Source organism: Dasypus novemcinctus, chromosome 5, assembly GCF_030445035.2.
Source record: "Dasypus novemcinctus isolate mDasNov1 chromosome 5, mDasNov1.1.hap2, whole genome shotgun sequence".
Classification (NCBI taxonomy): Eukaryota; Metazoa; Chordata; class Mammalia; order Cingulata; family Dasypodidae; genus Dasypus; species Dasypus novemcinctus.
The window spans coordinates 158,720,032-158,747,922 of NC_080677.1; the positions used below are offsets into that span (position 1 = coordinate 158,720,032).

Consider the following 27,891-nt stretch of genomic DNA (forward strand, 5'->3'; position numbering starts at 1 on the left):
CCCGGGCTGGCCGCGGGTTTACTTAGGATTTTGGAAAGCCAGCGTCACTGCCTGACATTTCTCTCATTTTTTGGTATACCATCTCTCTTACTCTACACTCTCAAAACTTCACAAAGATTTGTTAGGGGAAAATTTTCCAAAGTAGTAAGCTTCAAATGATTTACGTTACCTATTCAATGCCCAACAGAGTCTGTGACAAAGTGAGACATCAAATCCCAAATACCTATTTCGATGTGAAACTTTCTTCCCAATATTTATTGGTCTAGCATCACTGATTCTGAGAAACGATATCAATGAAAAACTAATAAGTGATTAAAATTACATTGGCTAGGGCTTGAACATAAGATTTTGGATATGGTCTAGGATAACCATATAATTTATTATCCAAACTGAGGTACTTTTGAAAATAAAAGGGGTGTTAATAGTAATTATACCAAAAAGCAGGTATAAACTGGGACAAATTGAGATGTCTGGTTACCCTTCCATAATACTTACGATTTTACTTTTTAAGCAATATTGCAATCATGAGAAGCAATATTCTGTAAGAATGCTTTGCCATCAGTCCATGCAGAAAATAAAACTGCTTAAGTAATGGAATTGTGAGTATAAAATTGAAAATATTATACTTTAAAATGTAGCTTATTACCTTCCTTCAGCCTTAAAACATTGATTCTGGAGTTCTCTTTGTGGTCTTCGCTCTCTTAAACTGGGGTCACATTCCTTTGGTCCAGAATGATTGGGTGAAAGTTCCTTATAATAGAAATCTTCCAAATCTAACAATTTCCCCTGACTGCGAAGGAACACAGAAATACACCATCACATCCATCTAATTTTCTCGTCACTTAAACTTATGGGATACTTCTTTTTTTTTTTTCTTTAAAAATATTTATTATAATTTAGGAGTAACACATGCATGTTGACAGAAATGGAAGAAGTTTTGAAATGTACAAAAACAGGATGTACTGTGCATTAAAAAGAAGACCAAAGCCCTCCTCTTGAAGAGAGCATTCGCTGCTGGTTCTTTGGCATTCAACTTAGCTACAACGAGTCAGTACCAGACGGCCAGTGGCTACAGAGTCCCAGCTTGGCCAGTCTCTACCAGGATTCAGAATTGACCCCTGCGGCCAGTATCAGAAAAGTCTGCCTTTATGTGCTGGCACACAACACTTTCAGGTACTGTTAGCTGTAGGCACATTGATGCCCACAAGATTTCAGGCTTTCAACCAATCTCCTTCATGGGTAACCTTTTGTGCTCCCACCTTTGTCTTAAGGGGACAATTTTTGTGTGTGTGTGTTTAGTTTAATTCCTCTGCATTCCTTATACACAAGGGTATGTCCTCTACCACTTTTAATTCTTGAAATCTACACAGCCTACACTTTTGGTTGCTGCTGTGCTTAGTATCTGTAGCTGGATGGGACTTCATATGATGTAAACAGTCAGGCCTGGAAACCAGTGTGTATTACAGTGCTTTGCGGGAAAAACGTGTTTCAAGTTACAGATACTAATTCATAAATGGACCTTTGGAAAGCCAGCGATTCATAGATTGGGACGTCTGTAAGTCCACTTGTGCTTACTAGAAACACCTTCATTGTTGTTTGTGCTGTCCAGTAACTGGTTGACAGAACATTGATTAACATCGTGGTGGAACATTCGGGGAGTAAAACACTGATGAACTGAAATATCTCAGGAAAAGGGGAAGAGTGTGAATTCACTGGTATCTGATTAACTAGAAACTGGAAACCTCCCCTAAGAAGAGGATGAAAGCTTTGGTAGTAGCAGCAACAGCTACTGGGGACAGAGCAATGCGGGCTTTCCCCCACGTTGTGTAATTTATCTCTGATTTGTGCTCTTTTGCAGATGGAGAAGCCAAAGCTTGGAGAGACGGTGGGGAACTTGTCGAAGGTGATAAAACCTGCTAGGTGTGGAGCCCAAAGTCTGTGTTCTGTCCCCACCACATCAGCTCTCGGAATTCGGGCAAGAATTTAAGCTTTGGCACTCAGCTCGTCACCTCTTTTTTACTTTCCAGTTGCTTATATTCATATTTTTACTGTAATGTAAAATTTCCAAAATAGGTTGTCATTCTTGGTACAAATTCTCATAATAAATAAACCCTGGCAGAGGTATAAGTGGTGTAGGAGGTGGGTTTTAATATGCACAGATTTGATCCCAAGAAAGATGGGATGCTAGTTATTTGGATAAAGATGTGACATCAGAAATTTTTCTTGCAATTTAACTATTTTGTTACAAAAGAGGATATGTAAAACAATCTTGTTCTAAAGGTTTTACTACAACATCGTCAATTTAAAATGCTTTTCTATAAGGCTTCATAATAAAAATATTATTAACATTCTCTTAGCCAGTCCAGGTATGACCACAGCAGCATCTAAAGTTGGGGGAGAATTTTGCCACTTTTATAAATTTAAGTGTGTTACACACCCAGGCACAAAGATTCACAGTTTGAAATGATGTGACACAAATCTTGTCTTCCTGAAAAATCCATAAAAATGGTAAGAAGCAAGATTTAGCATGTGTTGAAGGACAAGAAATAAAAAAAAAAAAAAAAAGGAAGGAGTTTGGGGAAAGAAAGTTCCCATTGCCCATTAAAACAGTGATGACCCAAGAAAAGCAAATTCTGTATTGAAGCAGTACAATTTGTTCAAAAAAAATATGAGTTCTTCATGAATGCCTAGCACTGTGCTAGCTCCGTGTAGCATGCACTGCATGTAAACCACGTGTTTATCATATAAATGAACTGAGAGCCTGTGGCTTTCCAAGTCTAGCCACACAAAATAGGCAATTTCTAAATCATGATTTGAACAGATGGACTTAGAGTGGTTTGAACAGAATGACTTGTTGAAATAGAGAAATAATAATTACCTGTCTTTCCTTGGTCTTCGTTTTTCTTCCTGCAGTGACTTCTAAAAAGAATGGAAGAATTTTAAAAATGTATCTAATATACTCTTAATATAATCAAAGTTGTCTTAATATAGTAGTACATTTATTGTTATAAATCCATGTTAGAAAAAACCAAGTGGATGCCATAATTTAAAAATCTAAAGAAATGTAATTTACACAAATTTTACTGGCTATGAATTTGTGAAGTAATCTTTGTATTCCATATGAAAAAAGAGGAAATGATGTGCAAAAGTGACTATGCAATGATCCATTATAAATCAGATCACATAAGGGAATGAATGGGGACAAAATGTAAGTATTTCTGGGAAGCCCATCTGTATCACAAAGGCAGCTGTAGGTAAACAGATTCTAGCCTGCTTGAATGTCTTGCTTTCATACCATCCTTGTCTGTGGGTAAAAGCGGACAAGTGGATATTGAGGGCTGGTGCTGGAACCCACAAAAAGAATGGAAAGGTGACTTCATAAACCTACAGGAGCCCACATATGGCACCAAAGAAGCAGGTATAGATGCCGTGTATTTTCATTTGTAAAATGTTTTTAGTTGAGAACTTTATGGATCAAGCCCCAAATTAGAATATTTAAGTATAGAAACAATTAGAAACAATTAGAAAACATTTTGGTTAATACTTCATTCTGAACACCAACAGAACGGTACTTCACTTTACATTACACACAGAGCAATATTGTCTTTTGTATTACAGCAGATGGGTTTCATGCTATACTCACATATTTACACATGCTGCAAAAGTATATATGCCTTTAAGACTGAGAAAACAAAGAACCCCATCATCTAGAACAAGATGCAAACTCTAATGCAGATATCCAGTTCACTGGCCCGGTAAAAGTGCAAGATAATAATGGCAATAATGGTTTGTAAGTATTGGGGTTATTTCCCAGTACTTAGAAACATAGTGAAGTCATTTTTTTTCTCTTAAAATTTACCATTGTAACAATGTCAAATGAGACAAACAGTTCATAGTTTCTTTTATTCTTATTGCTTGGTATTTTAGTGGATGGACGAGGGAGAAATGACTGTTGAAATGCACTGTGTAGACCATTCAGGAAATAATAATATCAGGGGCAGAATACCAGTTAGGTTCCTGTGCCTCTTTCATTGCCTATTACTTCTCATTCTTGAGCCAATGCCCCAGGCTAGTAGGTGCTTACAACTTATTTTAGTACCAGCACAGGTACAGTGGCACCTAACAGTCCTGGTCATGAGCCCTGAGAAGGGTGGTGTGTGCTGCTGTTTTAATATGACATCAGTAATTTCCTACAGGGGTCCTGCCTCCTTGATCCCTTAAATGAACAAAAAGATCTCTTTTGATTGGGGTAACTGTAGCAGCTTGATATTATTTATAAATTCCAAAAAAGATAGATTATGTTTGTAAACTGGTCTGTTCCTCTGGGCATGACACCCTTTGATTATATTGGATTCAGCTGAGATGTCTGATTAAGTTATGTTAAGACTAGGGCTTTGATTCAACCATGTCATTAGAGTGTGACTCAGTGTTGAGTCCCAGCCCCTTGGGCTGATAAAACAGACTGTCACAGGGAAGTAGAAGCCCAGAGAAGACACACAGAGGATCCTGTGGCCTGGAACAGAGATGAGCCTGATAGTTTACAGCTGCTCTTGTGAAGAGACCAGAGCAGCTGAGCCTGGAAAGAAATGAGCCCCAGGAAGAGAGACAAGCCTTGTGCCAGCCTACAGCTGAGAGGTAGAGAAGCTGGGACCACGGAGCCTTAAGAAGAAAAAGGAAGGAGGAACTCTGGCAGGGATCACCTGCCATCTTGCTTCCATGTGTAGCAAATGGCTTTGGGCAAGAAAGTACCTCTTATGGTATCTTGAGTTGGACTTTCTAAAGCCTTGTGACTGTAAGCTTCTACCCCAAATTAATACCCTTTATAAAACCCAATAGATTTCTGGTATTTTGCGCCAGCACCCCTTTGGCTGACTAATGCAGTAATAATTTTCTATAGTCCAAATTAGACTTAACTGATGACAATAAGTTTAATATAAGTAGCAGTCCCCTTTACACGACCAAGAGTTAAATGTCATTCTACCCTTGTACTCTCAAGGTGGTGGGAACCCCTTTTTATTCACGATTTCAGAATTTCACTTGGGGAGATGGCATCAATAAATTGAATTTCTAGAAGAAGAAAATACTGTCCAGGCTTATTTCACTCTTGCCTGTGCTAGAACATTCAAGTAAACTTTAATTCAGTAATATATTTTTCCAAAAAAATTATTTAAGATGGTTTGTACTAGAAGTATTTTACATCAAAGTAATGAAATAGAAGTTGTAAAAAAGAACAAAGGAAGCAGAAGCATGCGTGAGCAGATGGAGCCTTAAGTTTGCCTCTCAGTTTTCCTCGCAGCTGGGGCTGAAAGGGGAGCTTGAAGAAGGCTCACCTGCCTTCTTCATCCGGAAGAAGGAAGTACATCAGTTCTGCCAGGGAGACGATTTAATGAGAATTGTATTCCCTGAGGCTTTATACCAGGGACATTTATAACCAAGATGATCAATGTATTCAATTACAGTTTTACTATGAAAATAAAGATGCATGTGTCTTTGGACAGTGTCTTGTAGAAATAGAATAAGAGAGAGAAAGGGAATGAGACCAGATGACCCAGAGAAGAGGTTCTGCCCTGAGGGTACTTCTTGAGAGAACCTGTGAAAGGACAGAAGTCTGAGCCCATGGACTTTGAAGCCGCGGTGCCTTGATCAGCTCATCACCACCCACCTCCTACTCCCTGGCCCAAAGAAATACATTTGATGGTGAAAGTTAAAAATTCATATTCGCTAAATCCTGATGGGTACAGTCTTAAACTTTCCTTTTAGAAATATGGTAATGCTTTGTTTGGAAAGTTTCACCAGGATAAGGAAAGTAGCAAAGACATAGAAATAAGAGAAAAAGACCTTGGAAGGGCCAAAGTAACTAGTGCTACTTCAGGGAAGATATTGGCGAGAATAACAAAATTGGAAGCGGTTTTCCAGGTGACTGTTCAATGACTTTCTTAGGAAGCCGTTGGCCCTGCATGGTTTCCACAGCTGTGAATGTCATGGCCAGCAGGATACCCAGCTACAACCAGCCTGCTGGCTCAGCTCAGGCCCTCTGTGCCACATACACTCCCCTCTTGGGCTTTTCTTACTCTTACCTTGGGTACCATATTAGCGAAATTTCCAAGATGTAACAGAGTGCAAGCATCAATGGGCAGAAGAGTGGTGGAACCATGTCAGAATGGGCCGTAACACGAAGTAATGTCCAAGGAGAAACAGGAGCTGGAAGTGAAGCAACTCAGAGCAAAGCTACCACGGGAGGGCAACGATCTCCAAAATTTCAGCAGCCTCTGACATCCAGTAGTTTTTTATTTAACCCATAACTTTCTAGTGACTACCTTGAGTAATGTGCTGTTTCAGGTCACTGAGGCTGTGACAGTGAATGAATCCCTGAGTTCACAGCAAACGGGGATCAGACAGGAGACCAGTCAACACAGATCAATGCTCTGAAGGAAAGTGAAGAAGGGCCCAGGGATACAGAGCCAGGCGCTCCCTTTGAGAGCACAGGGAGCCTCTTCGATACACAGAGATCTGACCAGGATGATGAGCTTGGGTCATCCAGAAGAGGTGTAAAACGTGCGGCATCATCATCTATTTCAGGAAGACTTTTATGAAAACCATTTGAGGGTATAGAAACTCTTTTGGCAGTTACCAAGAGTGGGACCCCATAATATCTCTTATGGGGTTGCATATGTCCAGGTTCTAAGCCCTGGCATCTTGGGAATGGGACCTCATTTGGAAAGAGGGTCTCTGCAGATGTCATTCAGTCAAGGATCTTGAGATGAGACCCTCCTGGATTTAGGGTGGGCCCTAAATACAGTGACTGGTATCCCGGTTAGAGACAGAAGAGGGAGATTTCAGAGGCAGAGATGCACAGAGAAGAAGGAAGCAGAAATGGGCATGATGTGGCCACAAGCCAAGGGATGCCAAGGAGGGCGGGCAGCCACAGAAGCTAGAAACAGGTTCTCCTTCGGAAGCTCCAGAAGAGGCCAACCCTGCCGACACCTTGATTTCAGACTTCTGGCCTCCAGAACTGTGAGAGAGTAGATTTCTGTTTTTTTCAGCCACCCAATCTGAGGTTGTTTTGTTACAGCAGCCACAGCAAAGTAATACACACCCCGAGCCCTGGCTAGAGCCGGATAAATGTGATTGTATGGTCTATTTTCACTTATAACAATCTGCTAGTTTTCTGGGTGATATTTTTCATTGAAGCCACAGATTTCAAATCTCGGGGTTGTAAAAAGTCACTAACATGTATATTAAAACCCTTTTATATTCATTTTTAAATAATGGTGCAATAACAAAGTAGGCTTCTTGGGGGGTAAGAACTTGTTTATGAAGCTCAGAATGTGCTCTGTAAATTTTCACTGTTTGGTTGTTAATCATAAATATTTCACCTCATTTTGGTCTTTTGTAATTTCTCATATTGCAAATGGTGTCTATTGTAGAAGCCGCCACAGTCAATTCTCTTTTCAGTTGCAGTTAATAAAGGTCAATAGGCACCATTTGCTACTTAAATTCAGGGTTAATAGGGGATGCTTGGAAATTTCTAATCTTGTTCTCTGTTGTTCTTTCTATTTAAATGTGTAAGAAAATGTCAAACTATTTGCTGTTCTTTTTTTCTGAGCGTTGTAGGAAAAAAATCAATGCTTCTTAATCTGTATCAAGACTTTTATGGAGTAACGGTTAAATACAGCTATCTAGAATAATCTACTTTCCTTCATTTACACATCATTGTATTTTGCTCTTTTGTTTCATTCCATTCATTCATACAAAAAATATTTCTTGCATGCCTATTCTGTGCCAGGCTACAGGTAGCAGGTAAACTCCGCCCAGGTGGACTCCGCAGCACGACGAGGTACTATGATGGGGGAGAACGGGTGCTGAGGGAGGAATAGGGAGCCTCCTGCTCTGGACATGGGGGTGTCACGGGCTTCCTGCAGAAGACATGGAGGCTGAGGGTGGCTGAGCCATGCAAGGCAGGAAGGAAAGGGGAAGTGCGCTTTAAGCTGAGGAAACAACGCGTCAAGGACAAATGTCTGTGGACAGGTTGAAGAACAGAAAGAAGGCTAATGAGACGGAAGGGGTGGGGTGGGGTTGAAGGGTGGAGAGCAAGAGCTGAGGCTGGCAAGCAGGACAGCGGGAAGCCATGGAAAGTTTCCATCCTGGGACTTGTGGTGAAGGGGGGAGCCTGGGCTTCAGCCTGAAGGGGCTGTGACGCCACGAAAGGGGCCTTCAAAAGCAGGCCATGAGCCGGTGATGGGCTAGAGACGCTTTCTGGTATGGGCTGGAGAGGCGGAGGGCAGAGGCGGTGAGGAGGGCGCTGGGGTCTTCCAGGAAAGGAGAGGTGAGCATGTGAAGTAGCGAAGCACGGTGAGGGTCGAGGTGGGAGAGGAGCGGGAGAGCTTTTGGGGGTAGAAACCACAGGCTAGACTGGTCAGGTGCCAGGTATGAGACAGGGGGCAGGCCCGGGAGCCTCCCAGGGGCTTGCTCCAGTGTCCGAGGACGAGGCAGTGAGCAGGAGCTGTGACGGCAGAAGGCCCTGGGCAGGGCATGTCCCACACAGCTCAGGAGGGCCTGGCCTGTGGCCCAGAGCCGGTACCTGGGAGACCTGGGAGACGGGGACAGCACCTGCAGGGCTGGGTCTCCAGTTAGATGCCACCTGCTGGTAAACTTGCCCCCCTCCAGGCCTGGAATATAAACGGCACTCTCACCCTGTCTTCTGTCCCTTTCCTTGCTTCTCCTCTCATCCTAACTCACCCGTTTACTACGAGGCTGCTCTCTGGAGAGCCCTGGTGATCACATGCTCATCTTTTTGGGTTGAAATGTGCATTTCAGCTCAGATGATGGGACCAGCAAAGAGTGGCCCGTTCCTGGGAGGAATGGGGGTGTGCAGGGCTGTGAGAAGGGAGCTGGAGGGCAGCAAGTGGCCAGCTCCTCGGCCAGGGAAGGGGCGCTGGACAGGAAACCCAGGCCTGTGAGGGCAGAGCCACCACTGGCCGCCAGAGAACGCTCCGGTTCCTCCCCAATAACAAGCGAGCCACTCACATGCAGTAGATAATAGTATGTGGAATCTTCAGGGTTATTTAATGTTTTGGGTTTCCGGGGTCGTCTTGGAGGTCTCAATATTTTTGGCTCTTCTCCTTTAGAGATACCTACAAGAAAGGTGGTCACAAACAAGTATTCCATTGAAGAGTATCATCAAGCAATGCTTTCCTTTTGTGGCAAATAAAGTCATATTCAAAATCTAGGGCTAAAGCTGGGAGAAAAAGGAAATACTTCTATTCCCCCAACTGACCCTTGTTGCCTTCCTCAACTCCTAGTCTCCAGTTGTCTGGTGGTCTAGGACTTTGAGAGGTAAGGCGAAGGAAAGGAGAGGAATAAAGGAGCGTGAAGTCTGCAACGAGGAACAGAGCACAAGGGTCTAGGAGATGGAAGGACGAAGAGCCAAAGCTTCCAGGGAGGCTAAAGAAGGGGCGAGGATGCTCACAGACTCCTGCACTCCACTGCCCACCCTCCACCTGCCCCAGGCTCTAACTCACCCAGGCAGCCCTCCGTGATCTTCATCTAAAGTACCCTCTCCTATGTGATGGCCCAAACGGGGGACCGCTGCTCTTGGCTCTTTTCTAAAACCCTTGTCTACAGTTTCACCATCACGCAGAACCTCAAACCATTAGGACTCTCAGATCTGACTTTAGAAACTTGGCCACGGAAGACTCAACACCGTGATCTTTGCTTTTCCTGTCAACACCGTCAGGGTCTCAAAGCTGGGGCGGTGCAGTCAGAGCTCCCGTGAATTGCAGGTGTCCACCACAAGTGGCTCTCTACTTACAACGCGAACAGGCCTCTAGCCGAGAACTTCTTGTTTTCATGATCTCGACCAGCAACCCCCAACTCCACTGTGCGGAAATGTGCACTCTCCACACACGACAGGACAGGGCGGGAGTGGGGGTGGGGGTTTACCTGCGAGTAGCCCACACTCAACAGATAGCTGAGCACCCAGTTGGTGGAGGGAGGACTATTGTGTATAAAAAAGCAGTCACAACGAGTCCTAATCCACAGATGTAAAAACACACAGAGAAACAGAATTGTCCCAAACCACGCGAACCAAATCAAGCCCAATCTAATCAAGTTATTGAAGAGTTCCTACCTACTCCCCGTGTGTGAAACAACCACGACCGGCGCGTGAATCAGCGTCAGCCAGGCTGGAAGACTCAGACAAGGCTACTTGCTAGTCCTATGCCCAGCCCGCTAGGTGAATGTACTTTCCACGACAGCATTTGTATCCTGACATTATCCTGCTTATTCATTTCAGAACTGATGGGAAATCAATCAGCTGGATGACAAGAGTAACCTGGTGGGGCTGCTTCATTGAGGTGGGGGGTGTGGAGATTCTAATTGTGCAAAACTGTCCTTTTGGAGCAAAACAAAAGAAAATGAGATGCTTATTAATGAGACCATGTTGATAGAGAGTAGCAACAGACAGGAGGAGGGCAAGCACTTTTCCACCCAGTCGTTGGCAGCACAGCTCCCATTTCCTCTCTCCTTCCCCAGGAACAAGATAGAAGGAGGAGGGGTCAGCATCTCGGAGCCATTTCTGGATCCCACGTTAGGCTGCCAAAGAGGCAAGACAAGACGGTAAAGATGGAATTCTTGCCACTACCATAAATAGGGAGCTTTTATTTTCCTTCTTCTCCCTTACCATTGCTCCCAGTGCTGATTATTACATAGCTTCTATTGGCTCTTGCAAAGTTCTGTCACTTTAAAATGCATTGGTCATATCAGTTTATAGAACTCGTTTGAATCTGAATGGTAAGGAACATAAAAGTGCAACATCAAGTTAGTATGTACACTTTTATTTTTTAGGAGGTACCAGGGATTGAACCCTGGACCTTGTACATGGGATGCAGGCGCTCAACCGCTGAGCTACATCCATTCCAAGTTAATATATACTTTTTTATTATTTTTTAAAGATTATTTATTTCTCTCCTCTTCCCCACCCCACCCTTCCAGTTGTCTGCTCTCTGTGTCCATTTACTGTGTGTTCTTCTGTATCCACTTGTATTCTTGTCAGTGGCACCTGGAATCTGTGTTGCATTTTGTTGTGTCATCTTGCTGCATCAGCTCTCCATGTGTGTGGTACCATTTCTGGGCAGGCTGCACTTTTTTCACACAGGGCAGTTCTCCTTACAGGGTGCACTCCTTGCATGTGGGGCTCCCCTATGTGGGGGACACCCCTGCGTGGCACGGCACTCCTTGAGTGCATCAGCACTGCGCATGGGCCAGCTCCACACAGGTCAGGAGCTCTGGGTTTGAACCTTGGACCTCCCGAGTGGTAGGTGGACGCCTTATCCGTTGGGCCAAATTCACTTCCCAATATATATTCTTAATATTTTTAGAAACATATTAAAGTGAACTGTGACTAAATTTTAATTTGGACTTAAAATCCAAATTAAAATATCAGAACATTACTAGTGTGACAAGTTAAATTGAAGATGTCACAGAATCTGAATAATTACCCTAAGAGTGAAAATCATAAAGGATTCTAGGAATAAGGAATGCCTTGATCTTGTCTCTTTTTTTCCTTACCGAATGTTCTCAATTCAATTTTATTACTGAAGCTCTACTGAAACTTCCCTCTCAAAGGTCAAGTATGACCAGTTTATCAACAAATCCAAAGGCCCCTCTTCTCTGCCCTTATTATTTCTTTCCTTGTCATTATTTTTTTAAGATTTATTATCCCCCCCCCCCCCCCCCCCCCCGTTTTTGCTGTCTGTGTTGTCTTCTCTTCTCATTTTCTCTCCTCTAGGATTCACTGGTATTCGATCCTGGAGACCCCTGATGGGGAGAGAGGTTCCCTGTCAATCGCACTATCTCAGTTCCTGGTTTCTGCTGCGCTTCACCTTGACTCCCCTTTGTCTCTCTTTTGATGTGTCATCATCTTCCTGCATGAGTCACTTGCGCCGGGCACTGGCTCACCATGCGGGCACTCGTGCAAGTGCTGGCTCACTGTGTGGGCGTGCTTTCCCTTCTTTTTCACCAGGAGGCCCCAGGGATCGAACCCATGTCCTCCCACATGGTAGGCAGAAGCTCTATCAGTTGAGCCACACCCGCTTCCCCCTTGTCCTCATTTAACATTATCTACCACCCTTTGTCTCCAAGAAAGGAATGAAGATTCTGAGGGCAGGGGCCTTTTCTTACTCATGTTCATTTTCCTGGCACTTAGGGAAACACCAACACAAGTAAGTGCTCAATAAGTTTGTGGAGGGAATGAGTGAGCTTCCCTTCTTGCCCCCTAGATTGAAGCATCACTCCTGCTCCTTGCAGTTTCTGCAGGTGCCCCGCACTGATGCATTCCCATCCCACCAGGCTCCTGCCTGAGCTCCCCATTCTCTACTGAGTCTTTCCATCTCCAACTCAGACTCAGCCGAACCAGGGGTTGTCTTTTTCATCCGTCTAGGATTCTGCACGTTACAACCTCAGTGGCACCACTGCTTCTGTCCCTGGGTTTAAAATATTGATGTTGCCTTTTCCTCAAACCTCTTCATCGTGTCTATGAACAGGCAATCATCAACTTCTGTCCATTTTTTTTGGCTTTCTTTGAAATGTCTCATTCATTCACCCTTTAGTCTCATTCACTGTCGCCATCACCCTTGGCTAGACTAGTCATTTTTAATTGTGGCAGTCTTTTAAAAAATATTTATATTTATATTTTAAAAGATATTTAGATTACATAAACATTACATAAAAAATATAGGGGATTCCCACAATGCCCTGCTCCCCACAATGGCCCACATTTACCCACATTACCAACATCCTTCATTAGTGTGGTACATTCATTGCAATTGACGAACACATGTTGGAGCACAGCCACACAGCATGGATTATAGCTTACATTGTAGTTTATACTCTCTCCCACCCAATTCTGTAGGTTATGTGGCAGTCTTAATCTGGTCTACACCCTCTCTTACAAATGAATACCAGAGTTTCCTTCCTTGAATACTGAATCAGTTTTGAAATTTTATTTTTCAAAAACTTATGATGCTTCCTTTTTTCCTTCCTTCTTTGTCAAGCCCACACTTCTCTGATCTTCCTGGTCTCTTGCAAGCTCAGCACATCCCCTAAAATGAACTATCACCTCTGGTCAGCTTGTTATCTCATTGAGTCCCGACACACCATGTTTACGACAAAACCTGGCTCGTTCTCGTCTTCTTGCAGAAAAGCTTTCCAGAGTCTCCCTCGAATCTTAAGCATCCTTCAAGCCCTGTCTCTGGGCCTTTCTGTTCCATGAGACTTTCCCCGGTGGACGCCCTCTCGAGTGCGGGCCCATGGCACTTGCTGGCTGCATACATCATTGAAACCTAATCTCCTACTTACTCGAAAGCCACTTACTGTTTGTACCTGTGCTTTTTCTTCCAGTGAGACCAGAAGTTTCAGGGTGGTGGGATCATGACTTAGTTTTAATGCCCTTCAGTCTTTTCACTGGTCATCTGCATATGGCAAATGCAGATACAAAGAGATTTGACTGGTTCCATGTTAACTCAGAGACAGTGTGAACTGTGTGGTAGATACACAACATACTAGTGTTAACTGGATCACTAGTGTGATAATAAATTCCTGATTGAATATTTTCATAGTGGAAACAATTAAAAACAACAACTGAGGGAGTGCTGAGATTTTAGCCAGGGGAGCTCTATCACAGTCCCTAAAGGAATAGTAACAATCCCCCAAGTGCAATGGCAAAGACCAAAAAAGAATGAAGGTCCAACAATGAGCCCCTGATACTAATAGCTATGCTTGTGAGCCTGTGCACCTGAAATAAGAACAAGGCCTAGAGCAGCAGTGTGCTTAAGAGTTACCTCCTGAGAGCCTCCGTGTTGCTCAAATGTGGCCAGTCTCGAAGCCAAACTCAGCATGTAAATTCGTTGCCTTCCCCCCAGTGTGGGACATGACTCCCAGGGATGAGCCTCCCTGGTACTGAGGGATCACTACCAAGTACCAGCTGATGATGTAACTAGAAAATGAACTTGAATAAAAGGTTCAACTTGGACCAGCTGAATATCTCTGTCTACATATATTAACAGGAGTTAAAAATGCTTTTTGATCTAAATCAAGGGGGAAATGGAAAGGACAAATGAGTTTATATGGCTATGAGTCCCTAAAAAAGAGCCGGGACGTTATCAGAGGGGTTGCCCTTATGCACACCTGAGCAGAGTCCCAGAGACAGATAAAGTAGATACAACCCCAGGTATTGGTTCTTCTGAGGGCTACAGAGACCCACAGGTTTTATGGTCATGGCAGATGGAGTGCACTGCCATTTCAGTTGGCCCTTCTTTGGAGTTAGTGTTTCTGTGTGATGGAGCTGGACTCAGATGTGATCTCTTTTCACAAGCCTTTCCTGTTACTTTACCAGAATTGTAGTTGGTGCTAGGGTTTAATATATACCCAGGGGATCTCAATCTCTGGACCGACCATATGATAGCCACGCCCTGAGCCTCAACAGATTTCAGCTCCTACACTCTGGTTTATTGGACTTACCCCACTCAGCTAACATGGAGTTGAAGAATGTCAACCACCACACCATGGAGCCAAGAGTGCCTACAACTGAAAGCAGGAGGATTGCATCCAGCATCCATTTGGAATCTAAACCCCCTCTTGACATAGATGTGGAATGGACACAACCAATCCAAGGTCCACAGGATGGAGGAATAGAATATGGATTAGAGTGGACTTACTGATATTCTATTCAGGAACTATTGTGGTTAGTAATCGAAGAAAATGTGGCACTGGTGTGGAAAAAGTGGCCATGGTGGCTGCTGGGTGTGGGGAATGGGAGGAAGAGATGAGATGTGGAGGCATTTTCAGGACTTGGAGTTGTCCTGGGTGGTGCTGCAGGGACAATTACCGGACACTGTAGGTCCTCCCATGGCCCACTGGATGGAACGTGGGAGAGTGTCGGCTATGATGTGGACTATTGACCATGAGATGCAGCGATGCTCAGAGATGTATTCACAAATGCAATGAATGTGTCATGATGATGGAGGAGAATATTGCTATGGGGGGAGTAGTGGAGTGAGGGGGGTGGGGGGTACATGGAGACCTCATATTTTTTGAATGTAATATTTAAAAAATGAATTAAAAAAAATAAATTCCTGATTGTTTAAAGATAAATGTAATTAAAAAGAACCAACCAAACCCTTGGAAGAACATCTCTGGGACTTCGTGAACAACCTAGGTGTCAAAACATTTTAATAAAAATTTAGAGGTCATATAAAGGGTAGACATATTTGCCTACTAAAAACTAGATGAACTCTTTATATGGCAAGGAAGTCAAAAGACACACAGAATTGAAATACTATGTTTACAACACAGATGACAAAGGATTGGTATTTTTAATACACAAAGAGTGCTAACAAATGGCTAAAAATGATAACCCAACATAAAAGTGGGCAACAGATATAAATAGGCAGTTTGAGATGAGTAAATCCAAAAAGCTAAAAAAACATGGGAAGGCATCTGAGATAAGCAGCAGACAAGGAAATATGAATAAAAATAACAACAGACTGGCAATTAGAAAAGATCACACTGCTGATGGGATGTCAGAAAAAGTGGATCTCACAGATTGCTCAGGAAAGCAGTCTATCAAAACCAGAAATACCTTTCAACTCAATAACCTCACTTCTAGGACTGCATTCCATAAAAATTAAAATGTCAGTATACAAAGACATTTTCAAATATGTTTACTACAGCATTTCTCATTGTGGTAAAAAATGGAAACAAACTGAATATTTCACAAGAGGGAAAATATTGTATAAATTATTGGGACCCACATATGGAATATTATATGGCTATGAAAAAGAATGAGAGTTATACCAGTGAATGTGCAGGGGTTCCTGCAGAGGTGTTGACTTAGAAAAGCAAGGTGCTTAAAGTGTTTGTATTATGATCCTATTTATATAAAACAATGATAAAGTCTCCATATATGTGCATGTGCATAGAAGTGTATGTGCAAAAGAAAAAATGTGAATGAATGTATATCTTATAACAAGGGTTCCCTCTGAGGGACAGTGTATGGGAGGGGACCAGTGGGAAGGAAACAGGAAAAAAAAGAAAAAGAAAAAGAATGCATTAAAATAATTCTGAAATGTATTGTATGGTCATATTATAAATGTAAAATTATAAATGGGCTTATGGGTATGTGCATATAGAAATAAAAACTGAGGAAAGGTACCGAAGTTTTGAAATTTCTAATGAAATCTGGTTTCATGCAGACTCGACTTTTAGTGTCAGTTCACTGATTCTTTTCTTCTTCACCAAGTTGATCTGGAACAGAAGGCTGAATAGTTTTGAAGAGTGTCTCCTTAAGACATTGCCAGGTGGAGTGGACAGGGAGAAAATAGAAATTATTGATGAATGTAATCAACAGGGTCTGATTGCTCAAATTAAATTTCCCCAGACTATTTTCTATTTTTGAAGTGCAAACTTCTCACGAATTTATCAGCCAACAAATATGTCAGAGAGGCAGAAATTTATTTTGCCCTCTAAAGGCTTCCTGAGTTTTTGTTCCTTTGGGGAAGCACAAACACTGTCTACTAACGTCATCCTAACCCCTTAATTACAAAAGTGACATGAACATTTATAATAAAAAAGTATCAGCAGCATATCAATGTTGGCACTAACAAAATTAGGTTTGTGCCTGGTTTGTGTGATATGCATGGTAAGTATTGGCTTGTAAAGGTTATTGCCATATTACTTAACCAGAAGGTAAAACATTTATTTACACTGTAGTTCTGGTGATAATTTCCTTAAGTGTTCTAGTCTATTAAGAATGTGTGCATTTTTTGATAATCAGTGGTCAAAGTTCTCAATATTTTGCATTCAGAAGAAAGATGGCAGATTTAAAATTTGTTGCCAATATTTGTTTTAGAAAACTAAGTTTAAGCACATTACTCTCGTTTTAATAATTACACTATTTTACTTAAGTATACACAGAGTATCACTCGCGTATCATATGTCTAAATCAGATGGAGCAGAACAGAAATGCACTGATTGTGCTATCTTAAAGAAATCACTTAAAATTTTTTTTTTGTGAATTTCCTTTTGCTCTCGCCAGCCTGTGACCTTGAAGCAAGATGCTGAGCCACGGGAAATCCACGGTTCAGGTTAAGAGCTGGACCCACCCTTGTCCTCGCTGCGGCCTCACTCTGCGGCTCAGCCAGGCTCCCCCCACCCGGGGCGCTGGCTCCCCACTGAAGCTGTGAGCCTCTGGGGACTCTACCTGCCCCTCCGCCTTGCTCTGCCTCGCTCCATTCGCTCCTGGAGGAAACTTCATGTCTCCTGGTTGTCATGGACTTGACCCCTCTGGATTATCTGTGGCCTCTTGAGTTTGCGTGGGGTGAAGAGTTTGAGGGATGGGTGGAGTTTGAGGGATGGGTGCTCGTCCTGCGCCGAGGACCCTCTCTCTCAGGGGGTGCTTCACTGTTTCGTGGGTCTAACTCCACGCCTTCCTCCGATCTGCATAGGGTATCAGCTCCGGCCCCGTTCTGATGGCCTCAATTGATTCCTCTAGCTCTTCCTTTTCTGCCACCTGAAGCCAGATTACGTCAGCTTGCCCCCCGTGCCCATCCTAGAGGTCATGGCCGTGAAGCTTTTGGCCACTTGCTGATCTGGATTCTTTGCACTAGTGCCTGGACCCTTGAAAGCAGTGCTTTTAGATTTTAGTTATATACCCTTAGAGGCTGAGGCAGGTGCTGCCCATGGCCCGTCCCACCTGTCTCTTCTAGATGTCATCGTGGAAACAGAGGAGAAGAAATCAGCACACTGGGGGAGGAGGGGTGAGACCAGAGACCCGCTCTCTGGACTGTCACTGGCCTCTTGGGGTGAGTGCGGCATATCTGCCATCTTCACGGCTTGGAGTCTTTCAAGGCTAGTTCGTGCTGTTGTAGTCCTCGGGGGAGATTTCACTGTCCCTCTCAGCCTTCTTTTGCAGTGACATCAGCAGTGGGCACTACTGTGGGAGCATATGTGCTTGCACACGCTGCTGCTGCTGGCCATGTTGGGACAGCTGGGGATAGTTAGCTGTCATACTGACCACAGCAAGAACATATGCTGTATGCAGTTGTCCCATGGATACTGCCCAACCACCAAAGTCCATGCTCACCTGTCTGGAGACTAAGGGAAACTCAAGAGCAGCTCTGAAGGCCCCTAATTACAGCTGGGTTATTTTTCAAAATAATATTGATCTTAATCTATCTGAAAAATATTTGGGTATATAGCCTGAGTATAAAACTATCTTAATTATTCCCCAAAGACCCAAAGTTTTAGAACGTCAATAGCTATTTTCTCTGACCTTTCAAAACACAGAATAGATGAACAATCTTTGATTTTAAGAAGTGGCATTTATTTTTTTCTTGCTTTATTAGTCAGCCAAAGGGGTGCTGATACAAAATACCAGAAATCTGTTGGCTTTTATAAAGGGTATTTATTTGGGGTAGAAGCTTACAGTTTCAGGTCATAAAGCATGTTACTTCCCTCACCAAAGTCTGTTGCCACGTGTCGGAGCAAGATGGCTGCTGACGTCCGCCAGGGTTCAGCTTCCTCCTCCTCTTAAGGCTCCATGGTTCCTGCTTCTTCCAATATCAGCTGTAGGCTGGGAGAAGTCTTGTCTCTCTCCCAGGGCTCATTTCTCTCCAGGCTCAGTTGCTCTGCTCTCTCCACAAGGCTGGCTGTAAACTATCAGGCAAACTCTCTTCCAGGGCCTCTGCCGTATCTAATGGAGCCTTTTCTCTCTCCTCAAGTATCTGCTTCTCTATGTATTTACTTCCTGGGGCTCCAACGTTAAACTCCAACTAACTCCTCTGCCATGGATTTTCTTTATGAGAAAACTTTGGTGGGTGGGACTCAATTTCTTACTGACATGGCCCAATCAAAGCCTTAATCATTTAATCAAGTAAAAGTGAAACCTCTGAATCTAATATAATCTAATACACCCAGAGGAGCAGACCACTTTACAAACATAACCCAAAATCTATTTTTGAAATTCATAAATAATACCAAACCTCTCCATTTGCCCTTTGTTCAGACTTAATAACACACAGACCAAAGGGTTTTGGATTCACACCGCGGTGAAATGCACCAGTATTATTTCTTGCCAGTGCACGTCTCTTCATGAGCTGGGTCCGAGGAGATGCTGCTGAGGGTTGACTCATGTCCCTGAAAAAGAGACGCTGACGTCTGAACCCCTGTACTTCAGCAATTGACTATATTTGGAAATAGAGTCACTGCAGATGGGATTAGTTACATTAGGAGGAGGTTGTTCCGGGGTAAGGTGGGCCCTTCACCTGAAGACTGGTGTCCTCCTAAGAAGAAGAGAGGAGCCCTGGAAGGCCACGGGAGAGGACCACGTGAGGACGGCGGCAGGGACGGAGAGCTGCAGCTACCGGCCGAGGAGCACGGAGCGCGGCCAGCACCCGCCAGGAGCCAGGAAGAGGCCAGGAAGGGGGCTCCCTGCGGGTGTCGCCCTCCCCACACCTGGATTTCAGACTTCTGGCCTCCAGGATGGTCAGACAGAAAATTCTGTCCTTTTAGGCCAACTAGTTTGTGATACTTCGTTGCACTAAGACAGATGCAAGGAAACTTTTCAGTGGCTTGACAGCTTGGAAACAAAGAGGACATCTGGAAAGAGGATCCTCTAGTGTTGTCACACATGGCTGGGAGGCGCTCACCGTGTTACAGGACCTTTATCCCGATCCTTGTAAACAGAAGCCAACTCCTAAGAGCTCGGTCCACTGCAGGGCAAACACCTTCTCCCTCAACCAGCTTTTCTGGGGCTCTATTCTTAGGTGCTGCAATGGACCCTCTCCAGTGCGGATGGAGTAAGCGGACATTTACTGTATCCCAGGTCCAGTTCTGGAATCTACCTTGTAGGTAGATTAGCTAGCAGTTTGCCAAGGTTATTCTTTGAAAAATGAATTTAAGGGCTCTTAATATTGTATATGAGAATGTGTCCTTACTTATTAATCATTCTCTTGTTGTCCAATTTGTTTTTGCCATGTACATAAATTTTTCTTTCTCAGTGCTTATTTCCTTAGGCTATGTTTCCATAAGTGGATTCACTGGGTCTCAATGGCATAAACTATTTCGATGTGTTTTTTTTTCTTCTTTTATATATTGACAAATTGCTCTTCAAAACGTTGGTCCTTTACAGTCTTACCATTATGTGCTTCAGAATAGTTGAATTAGCATATTCTCATCACTGTTAAAACTTTTTTTTTTCATTCTTGCGTTCTGTTAATTAAAAATGATAACTGGTTTTAATTTGCATTTTTTATTTCTAGAATGGTCACATATATCTATTTTCTATGTATATTTCTCTGTAAATAAGTTTATGTCTTTTGTCCATTTTTCCATTGGGGCATTGCTATTTTTCCTGATGATTTTTAGGAGCTCTTTCTACACGTGTGAAGTGTAATGTAATGCATTGTTAAAGCGTAGTTATCCCTTTTCCATTGGTTCTAAATATTTCAACCAGTTTGTCACTGGTTCTTTAACTTTCAGCAATGCTCTGCAGGAAGTTTTAATGGTTATGCAGTTCAAATCTACCAATTTTCCTTTGTAGTCCTTCTGTTACTTCTCATGCTTTACCTTTTCAAAGCAGAGATTGTTCAACACACAGTTCATACGTATCATCTGCTTTCCTTTGGTTGGTTTATTTGTTGGTTTTATTTCTTACATTTAAATTATTAATGCATCTGGAAAATATTTGGGTATTAAGCCTAAGGTAAGATTCTATCTTTTCTCCTCACATCGGAAAATTTTTAAGCATTATTGCTTAGCTAGCACATCCATTTATTATTGGTTTGTGGTACACTTTTTATGAAGTAAAAGTTTTTTATAAATATCAGGATTCAGTTTTAGGGCTATCCATTCTGTTCCATTAAAGGTATTTGAATTTTTATAACAGAGTCATGTAATTTTAATTATTATAACTTTATATTATTTATTTTACTCTCTAACAAGGAAAATCATTTATATTTTTTCTTATTTTCCTGAAATTTACAGATGATTTTTGGGGACATTTTCATAAATTTCAAAGAAAATCTTGAAATTCTAAAAAATTAGAATTTTAGAATGGTCATGTTTACAATATCTTGTATTCTATCAAAAAACACTAAGTGCCCTTCTATTATGCACCTCTTTATTTTTGCCTATTTGTGGGTTTCTTGCTGGCTTTATTCAAGGTATTTAATTTCTAATTCTTATTATTTCCAATGGAATCTTCTTCCATTATAAATTTTAATGCAGAAGAATAAATACATCTTGTTACTGAATTCTGTTGCTAGTACTAGTTATTTTGGTTCCATCTTTGAATTTTTAAGGCCAAAATTCGTGTTGTCTATCAATACTCTTACAACCTTGTCATCTCTTTTTCAAGTTTTAGAAACTTTTCTTTGCCGTAATGTAAAAACTGTTGTTACTAAGCATTCTTCTCTTAATCCTGCTTTTTATGGCACAGCTTTCAATGTCTTGTGGTTCATTATGATGTTGACAATGGGTTTAAGAAATATATTCTTAATATTGCTGTAGAATACCCTTGGACTTTTATTTAGTAAGAGTTTTGCTTTTTGTCAGGACTGGGTGTTGGATTTTATTGTAAACTGACTCAACAACTGTTAAGATGATGTTTTTCTCTTGACCTTTTGATGTGATTTTATATTAATATGTATTATTTGTATAATCTTCTAATGTTCTAATGGTAATTATTTTTGTTCTTGGAGTTTTAGAGCTAAAACTCCACTCCTTAAGATTTTTTTTTTTAAGATTTATTTTTTATTTAGTTCCCCCCCTCCCCCCCGCCTCTGCGCCGTTGTCTGCTCTCTGTGTCTATTTGCTGTGTGTTCTTCTGTGACCGCTTCTACCCTTATCAGCGGCACTGGGAATCTATGTCTCTTTTTGTTGCGTCATCTTGCTGTGTCAGTTCTCTGTGTGTGCCGCACCATTCCTGGGCAGGCTGCACTTCCTTTCGTGCTGGGCAGCTCTCCTTACGGGGCGCACTCCTTGCGTGTGGGGCTCCCCTACGTGGGGGACACCCCTGTGTGGTGCGGCACTCCTTGCGCGCATCAGCACTGCGCATGGGCCAGTGCTACACCGGTCAACGAGGCCCGGGGTTTGAATCGCGGACCTCCCATGTGGTAGGCGGATGTCCTATCTATTGGGCTAAGTCCACTTCCCCCAAACTAAGATTAAAAAAAATTTTTTTTGGTCAGACTTTGGTTCTAGGCTAGCCAACCTTCAAAAAATAAATGGCTTTCTATGTATTTCTTTTTTCTCAAATTGATCATATAGCATGGGAATTATTTGCTCCATGAAAGTAGGAAACAATTTGCCTAAAGCACCATGAGTTTTTGGAACCTTCTTTTGGAGGTAATTCTTTGACATATTTATAGTCCTATTTACTTCCTTCTTGGAAATTTATATTTTAGCTCCAGGCTATGTGAAATTTATTGCATTTACTGTATACCAATATTTTAGCATCCTTAACTATAGTTGCTATAATCTTGTTCTTATATCTACTTTTTTTTGTGACTTCTTTTTTAATTGCCCATTTTGTTGTTTATTTAAAAAACATTAGCTTTATTTAGCTAACTGGTATATTTCTATCTTAGCATCTTTATTTCTCTTTCCCACTTTTCTTGGGTTGTATTCATTTTCCTTTTTAAAAAAAATTTATTAAATTACCTGATTTTTTCATCTGTTTTCTCTCTTGATTAATAATGAACACATTTAACAACTTGAATTTTGAATTTTCCTCTAAGTATATTCTGGCTAGATCCTAGCAGTTATTCTCATTTTATATGCAGTTATTCTCAATTTTTACTGTTTTGAAATATCCTATAATTCTAATTATATTTTATTCACTTAAGATTGAGTTACTGATTTCTGAGTTGAAAGTTCATTTTTTTTTCATTTCTACCTTAATTGTATCATGGTCAGAAAATTTAACCTTGTTTAATTGACTTTTGGTTTATAAAGTGGCCCAGGGTATGTCTTTTAATATAGTTTAAAAAAATATACTAGCCATTTAAAAAGTAGGCACCTCTTCTGCGGGATAATACATTATATATATAGTATATATGAACTTAACCTTATTGATTATATTATTTTATGTGCTAAGTAATTTCTCTTTGAATTGATCTTGTGTAGCTAAGTAAAATGTCAAAGTATATAAAGCGAAAACTTCAGTTTGTGGTGCTATGGACATCATTGCTCTTTTTTGCATATCTTTATCAAACATTTACTGGGGTGAGGGGAGGCAGCATTTTGTTCCTAGCTTCCCTGCTCTGTGTTAGCTCTGTTGTTCAGAGCAGATAAAAGTCATGGAACAAGGAGAAATAATTTGGGTGCAAAAAATTTAGTGGCTTCCATCTAAGGCTTCTAGGTCAAGTGTTTGCCTAAATTAATTCAGTTAACTCGCCAGGAATCTATATTTTAGAGTGTGAACTTATGTAAGGGAAACTACCTTTTATATAATTGGTATTTAATATAATTAAAGTACTAAAAAGAAATGACTTTCACAAAATTTTAAGGTTGTAAAGAAGATCATTTATTTTGGGGCACTGAAGTATTTATTTTTTTTAGCATTTGGCCAATTAGTATTACTTCTTACAAAGAAAGAGAAATAGCAAATGAACTTAGGTAGGTAAGGATCCTCCAGAGGCATGTTTGGTGGAAAGCAATATAATTTCTGGAATCTTTTTACTTTCTGCTCTTTATGGAAAAGTACAAAATATATAATCCAGTATTATTTGAGCTACATGGTTTTTCACATGAATATATGCTGAAATGATATTCTTGTCAAAAAAAAAAGCAGATAAAATTCGCATCACAATAATGGAAAGCATCAGGGTTATTATGTGGAATTTAATGCCATAAAAAATTAAAAATAAATAGAAGACTCATTTTTTTCCCATGATGCTTACTCTGAGAACAACACACGAGTATTTTAGTTGTATAGAATGTGGGCGTGTGTGGCAAGGGACAGCTGTGATTTAGTGTTGCGCTTCCTGATAATATTATGTAAATGAAGCATGGGAATTACAATAGCGTCCTTATTTGTTAACCTTGAAACCCATTAAAAATTATGCCTGTTGGGTAGTCACAGCGTCTAAGGGAGAAAGTGAGCGTGTTGCCAGGGTTTATTTGTCCCACAGTTAATCCCTTGATTTTCCTCTTCATGAGTTGCCTGAGCACAAATTGCCAGGTGCACCATAATCAAGAAGAAACACCCCCTCAAAAGGAGCACTTTACACACCACGGAGGGAGAAGTAATGAAATGCAGGGGCCATCTTTGCACACTTATGAACACAACAGAATTTATTAGGCTCTATGATAAAACAGCTATGCTCCAGTTCCATGTCCTATCAAGATTTACCTCCATGAAAATGGAGGTGCATTAGCTCATATCAGTTTCAGTCCATAACAATCATCAAAACCAACAGATAAAGTAAGTAGCTCCTGTCTCACCTTATTTTCTTTTTAAGCTTCTCAGCTTTCATTTGGACATTCTTTTACTCCTGACACTTTTGCACTTTCAAAAATATGTCTCATAGAAGAGCTCCCATACAAAACAAGATCACAGCTTGAAAACTTTACCAGTCCTCGCTTGTTATACAGGTTTCCAAGGGATTTCTTTGGAAAAGGAGAGAGGATTTCCCAGGCTGCTTTACAGACTCTAGTTATGGCTTACAGCATTCTTAAAACAGGGTTAGGCGTAGCAATTACTGGAGGATGCCTGACAATTTTTGAGAAGGACGAGAAAATTAAAATTTCCGGTGACTCTTGGGCTATTTCATTGATGAAATTATTTGTAAGTGAACTTGATTTTAGTTTCTCAAAAGACTTTTCATGGGTGGAGGTGGGAGCACAGGAATGTTTTCAAGAAGGATAAGGGCAGGGATGGCCCTGCTGGTCTCACTGTCCATCCGCTAAGTCTGCCTTCAGTCTTCCTTGGTGGGCGAGAGCATCTGTTTTCACAGTGAGGGTCCAAATTCCAATTAACTAAGGAGACAGGACTTCTACCAAATCTAACCCTTCTCTTCTGACCAGGAGGAGATGGAAAGCAGGCATAGTGTGGAAGGGAATAAACACAAAACACCACCACTGGCCAGTATCCTGTGCTCCACTGGGCCGCTTGGAGGAAATTGAGCAACTTATCGACCAACTTATAAGCAGTTATTGAATGAATAAAAGCGCTAGGGTATGAGATAAGTGAGTATACGGTGCAGGAGACTGTCCTGCTCGCGAAGGCTGAAAGCCTGTTTGAGGAGGACCAAACTAACGTCCATGAGATGATTCGGAGAAAAGTAAGCACAGACTGTGGCAGCCTGCTCCTTGCAACACGTGCACCTGGCCACGTGCGTGTGTGAGGTGTGTGCTGTGCGGGTGTGAAGAGGAGGTGGAGGGAACGGGGATGGGAACTCACGATTTAAATGTGGCCTGGAGCTTGGCAAACTTGGGCTGTTCTTTAAAGAAAATTAAGAGTCTACCATTTCGGACGGAGCTGGCCTCCCCTGAGGTGAAACAGAGCATCTTAGTGGACACTAAGGGTCAAATGCAGACCAAGCCTTGGCTAGTCCAGCTCTGCCACCGCAGTGTGAATTCTCCGAACCGTGTTCTACAAAGAATTTTATAAACTGTGCAAGAAGTTTTTAAAAACAGATACTCAGATAGTTAAAATATAAAGAACAAAGCCTATATTCAATGGTAAAGCCTATCAAATGTTGGGATGGGTCTCCCAAGCAGCAGCATGAAGACCTGTACCCCTTTCCTACCTGTGCCTATTCTAATGTTTCAAGACCCTCAGGGATTTCAGTAGGTAACTCTGAATAAAAACAGCCAATTCCACGGGTCCTTTCCATCTCCTCTCTCTTGACTTCTCACTTTATTACGCTCAACGTCTTTTGAAAAGCCCTCATTGCTGAGGGCAGGGAGAGGGAAGAAGAGGTGTGATATGGGGGCATTTTCGGGACTTGGCATTGTCCTGAATGATACTTCAGGGACAGATACAGGCCATTCTATATCCTGCCGTAACCCACGGAATGGACTGAGGGAGAGTGTAAACTACAATGTGAACTATAATCCATGCGGTGCAGCAGTGCTCCAAAATGTACTCATCAAATGCAATGAATGTGTGATGACAGAGACTGTTGATGTGGGAGGAGTGGGGTATAGGGGAACCTCTTATATATTGTTTAATGTAACGTTTTGTGTGATCTATGTATCTTAAAAAAAAAAAAGATTAAAAAAAGGAAAACAAAAAGAGCCCTCATCCCTTGGCTTCTGGAGGGCCAGGCTCCCCTGGTTTCCTCCCACCTCCCCAGTTCCCCTTCTTTGCTAAGCCTCTCCGCCACCCCCCTCCCCAGCACCTGGAGCTCTTCTGGGCTTGCCTGAGCTGCTCTCTCCTTTCCAGGTGGACTTCCTGAATGTTTTCCTCTACTCACATCTACTCCCTGCCTTTGACTGCCACCACCTGCCCACCTGCCAGGTGCCTGAATGCCTCCACACTCCTCAAATGCAGCGCGCCCAGGGAACTTCCCCTCCTACGCTGACACTCCTCGGGTACTGGCCCCGCGGGGTGCCCAGGCGATCACGTTAGAAAGCCTGACCGTCACTCTTCCTGTGAACCTGTTACCGCATGCTGCCATCTACAGACTGCCCATCTCTTCAAAGTGTCCACTCCTTGCCACCATCCTGTCTAAACCACCCCGTCCCTTGCTGAGCTTCCACGTTTCCTGTGCTCCATCACATTCCATTCATAGGATGCAATCAGGATGAGCTTTAAAAAATGCAGTTGTCTAACTGGGCTGACTTTTCACGGGCTCTGGTTCAGATGGACAAATGGTAACTTAATTTTCCGAAGACTAAATTTCTCTCTCTCTTAGTGCTGATTTCTACTTTCTAGAGTTTAATAATTTTTAATGCATCCTAGTTAAACTTAGTTGCTCCTAATGTTCTCAGTGTCTTGAGGCTACATTCAGTCAATTTGGATTTCTGATGGTCCCCTTTTTGTCCCTGGGCCACATCTAAGTTGGGAGCTGGGGGAGGGCTCAGGGAAGGGCCTGTGCCCCGGGGCCATTCTTGGCTTCTTGCTGGCATCTCTGCTGAGAGATGTGCTGGTTTGCTCATCGGTGTCCCCTCCCCTGCAGCTGCTCTCCTCCTTCTTCCCTCGGCTCATCATGGACTCCACCCAGATCCCTCTCTCTTGGGCCACCTTGAGGCTGCTCTGGGACATGGGACAGGTTAGAAGTTGGCCCATTTAGCCTCAAACAAATGGAGGAAGAGTATGGAATCTCTCCCCCTAAACGCAGAGGGTTAAAGAAAAGCTACTGAGTTACAGTCCCCTCCGTGGAAGTTAAGAATTGATGGCTGGTATTCTCAGGCCCCCAAAATCATGACAGGTGGAAGAAGAAAGAGAATGAATTTGTCCAGAAAACGTCTGCTGCTTTTAGGGTTTCTCCCAAGTCCCTGAGGCATTCAGGGAAGTCCTGGTGAGGTCTCAACAGTCTGCTGCCCCTCCCTGGGAGGCCACTCCCACCCCAGCTCGCCTTGCCCGCTGTGGACAGGGCCGGAGGTTCATACCTGGAGCTCACGCCTGGCGCTCTCACCTGCTCACACCTGCTTCCTTTCTCCACCTCTGTACTGCCTGGGCCTTGCTGTCCCCACCTCCCCAGGGCTGGCACAGAGGGCACCTGCAGCCTTGGAGCTTATCCCTCTGAGCACTCACTTTAGGCTGGGGCTGGGGCAGCAGCCGAGCTAATGTGCCCCCCACCCTGCCCTTGATGGCCAAACTCTTCTTAGCCATGGGAGATTCTGGAGACCAGTGGATGGAGAGGGTCCCGGGGCTGCTTGGAGCGT

At 42.5% G+C, this 27,891-nt stretch overlaps 1 protein-coding gene and 1 long non-coding RNA gene across 2 annotated transcripts in view; one reads left to right on the forward strand and one right to left on the reverse strand.

Moving 5' to 3' along the window:
- Window positions 1–906: 906 nt before the first annotated feature.
- On the forward strand, window positions 907–7,706 carry LOC131278572 (uncharacterized). Its single transcript, XR_009185952.1, has 2 exons — window positions 907–1,173; window positions 1,859–7,706. It is a non-coding gene; the product is annotated as an uncharacterized lncRNA (long non-coding RNA).
- Window positions 7,707–9,033: 1,327 nt separating this feature from the next.
- The window catches only part of MYO3A (myosin IIIA), a 227,632-nt gene continuing 208,774 nt past the window's right edge, over window positions 9,034–27,891 (reverse strand). The window contains exon 31 of the mRNA XM_058297804.2: window positions 9,034–9,134. Within this exon, the coding sequence (XP_058153787.1) occupies window positions 9,102–9,134 (33 nt within the window). The 3' untranslated portion in view covers window positions 9,034–9,101. The remainder of the gene's footprint in view (window positions 9,135–27,891) is intronic.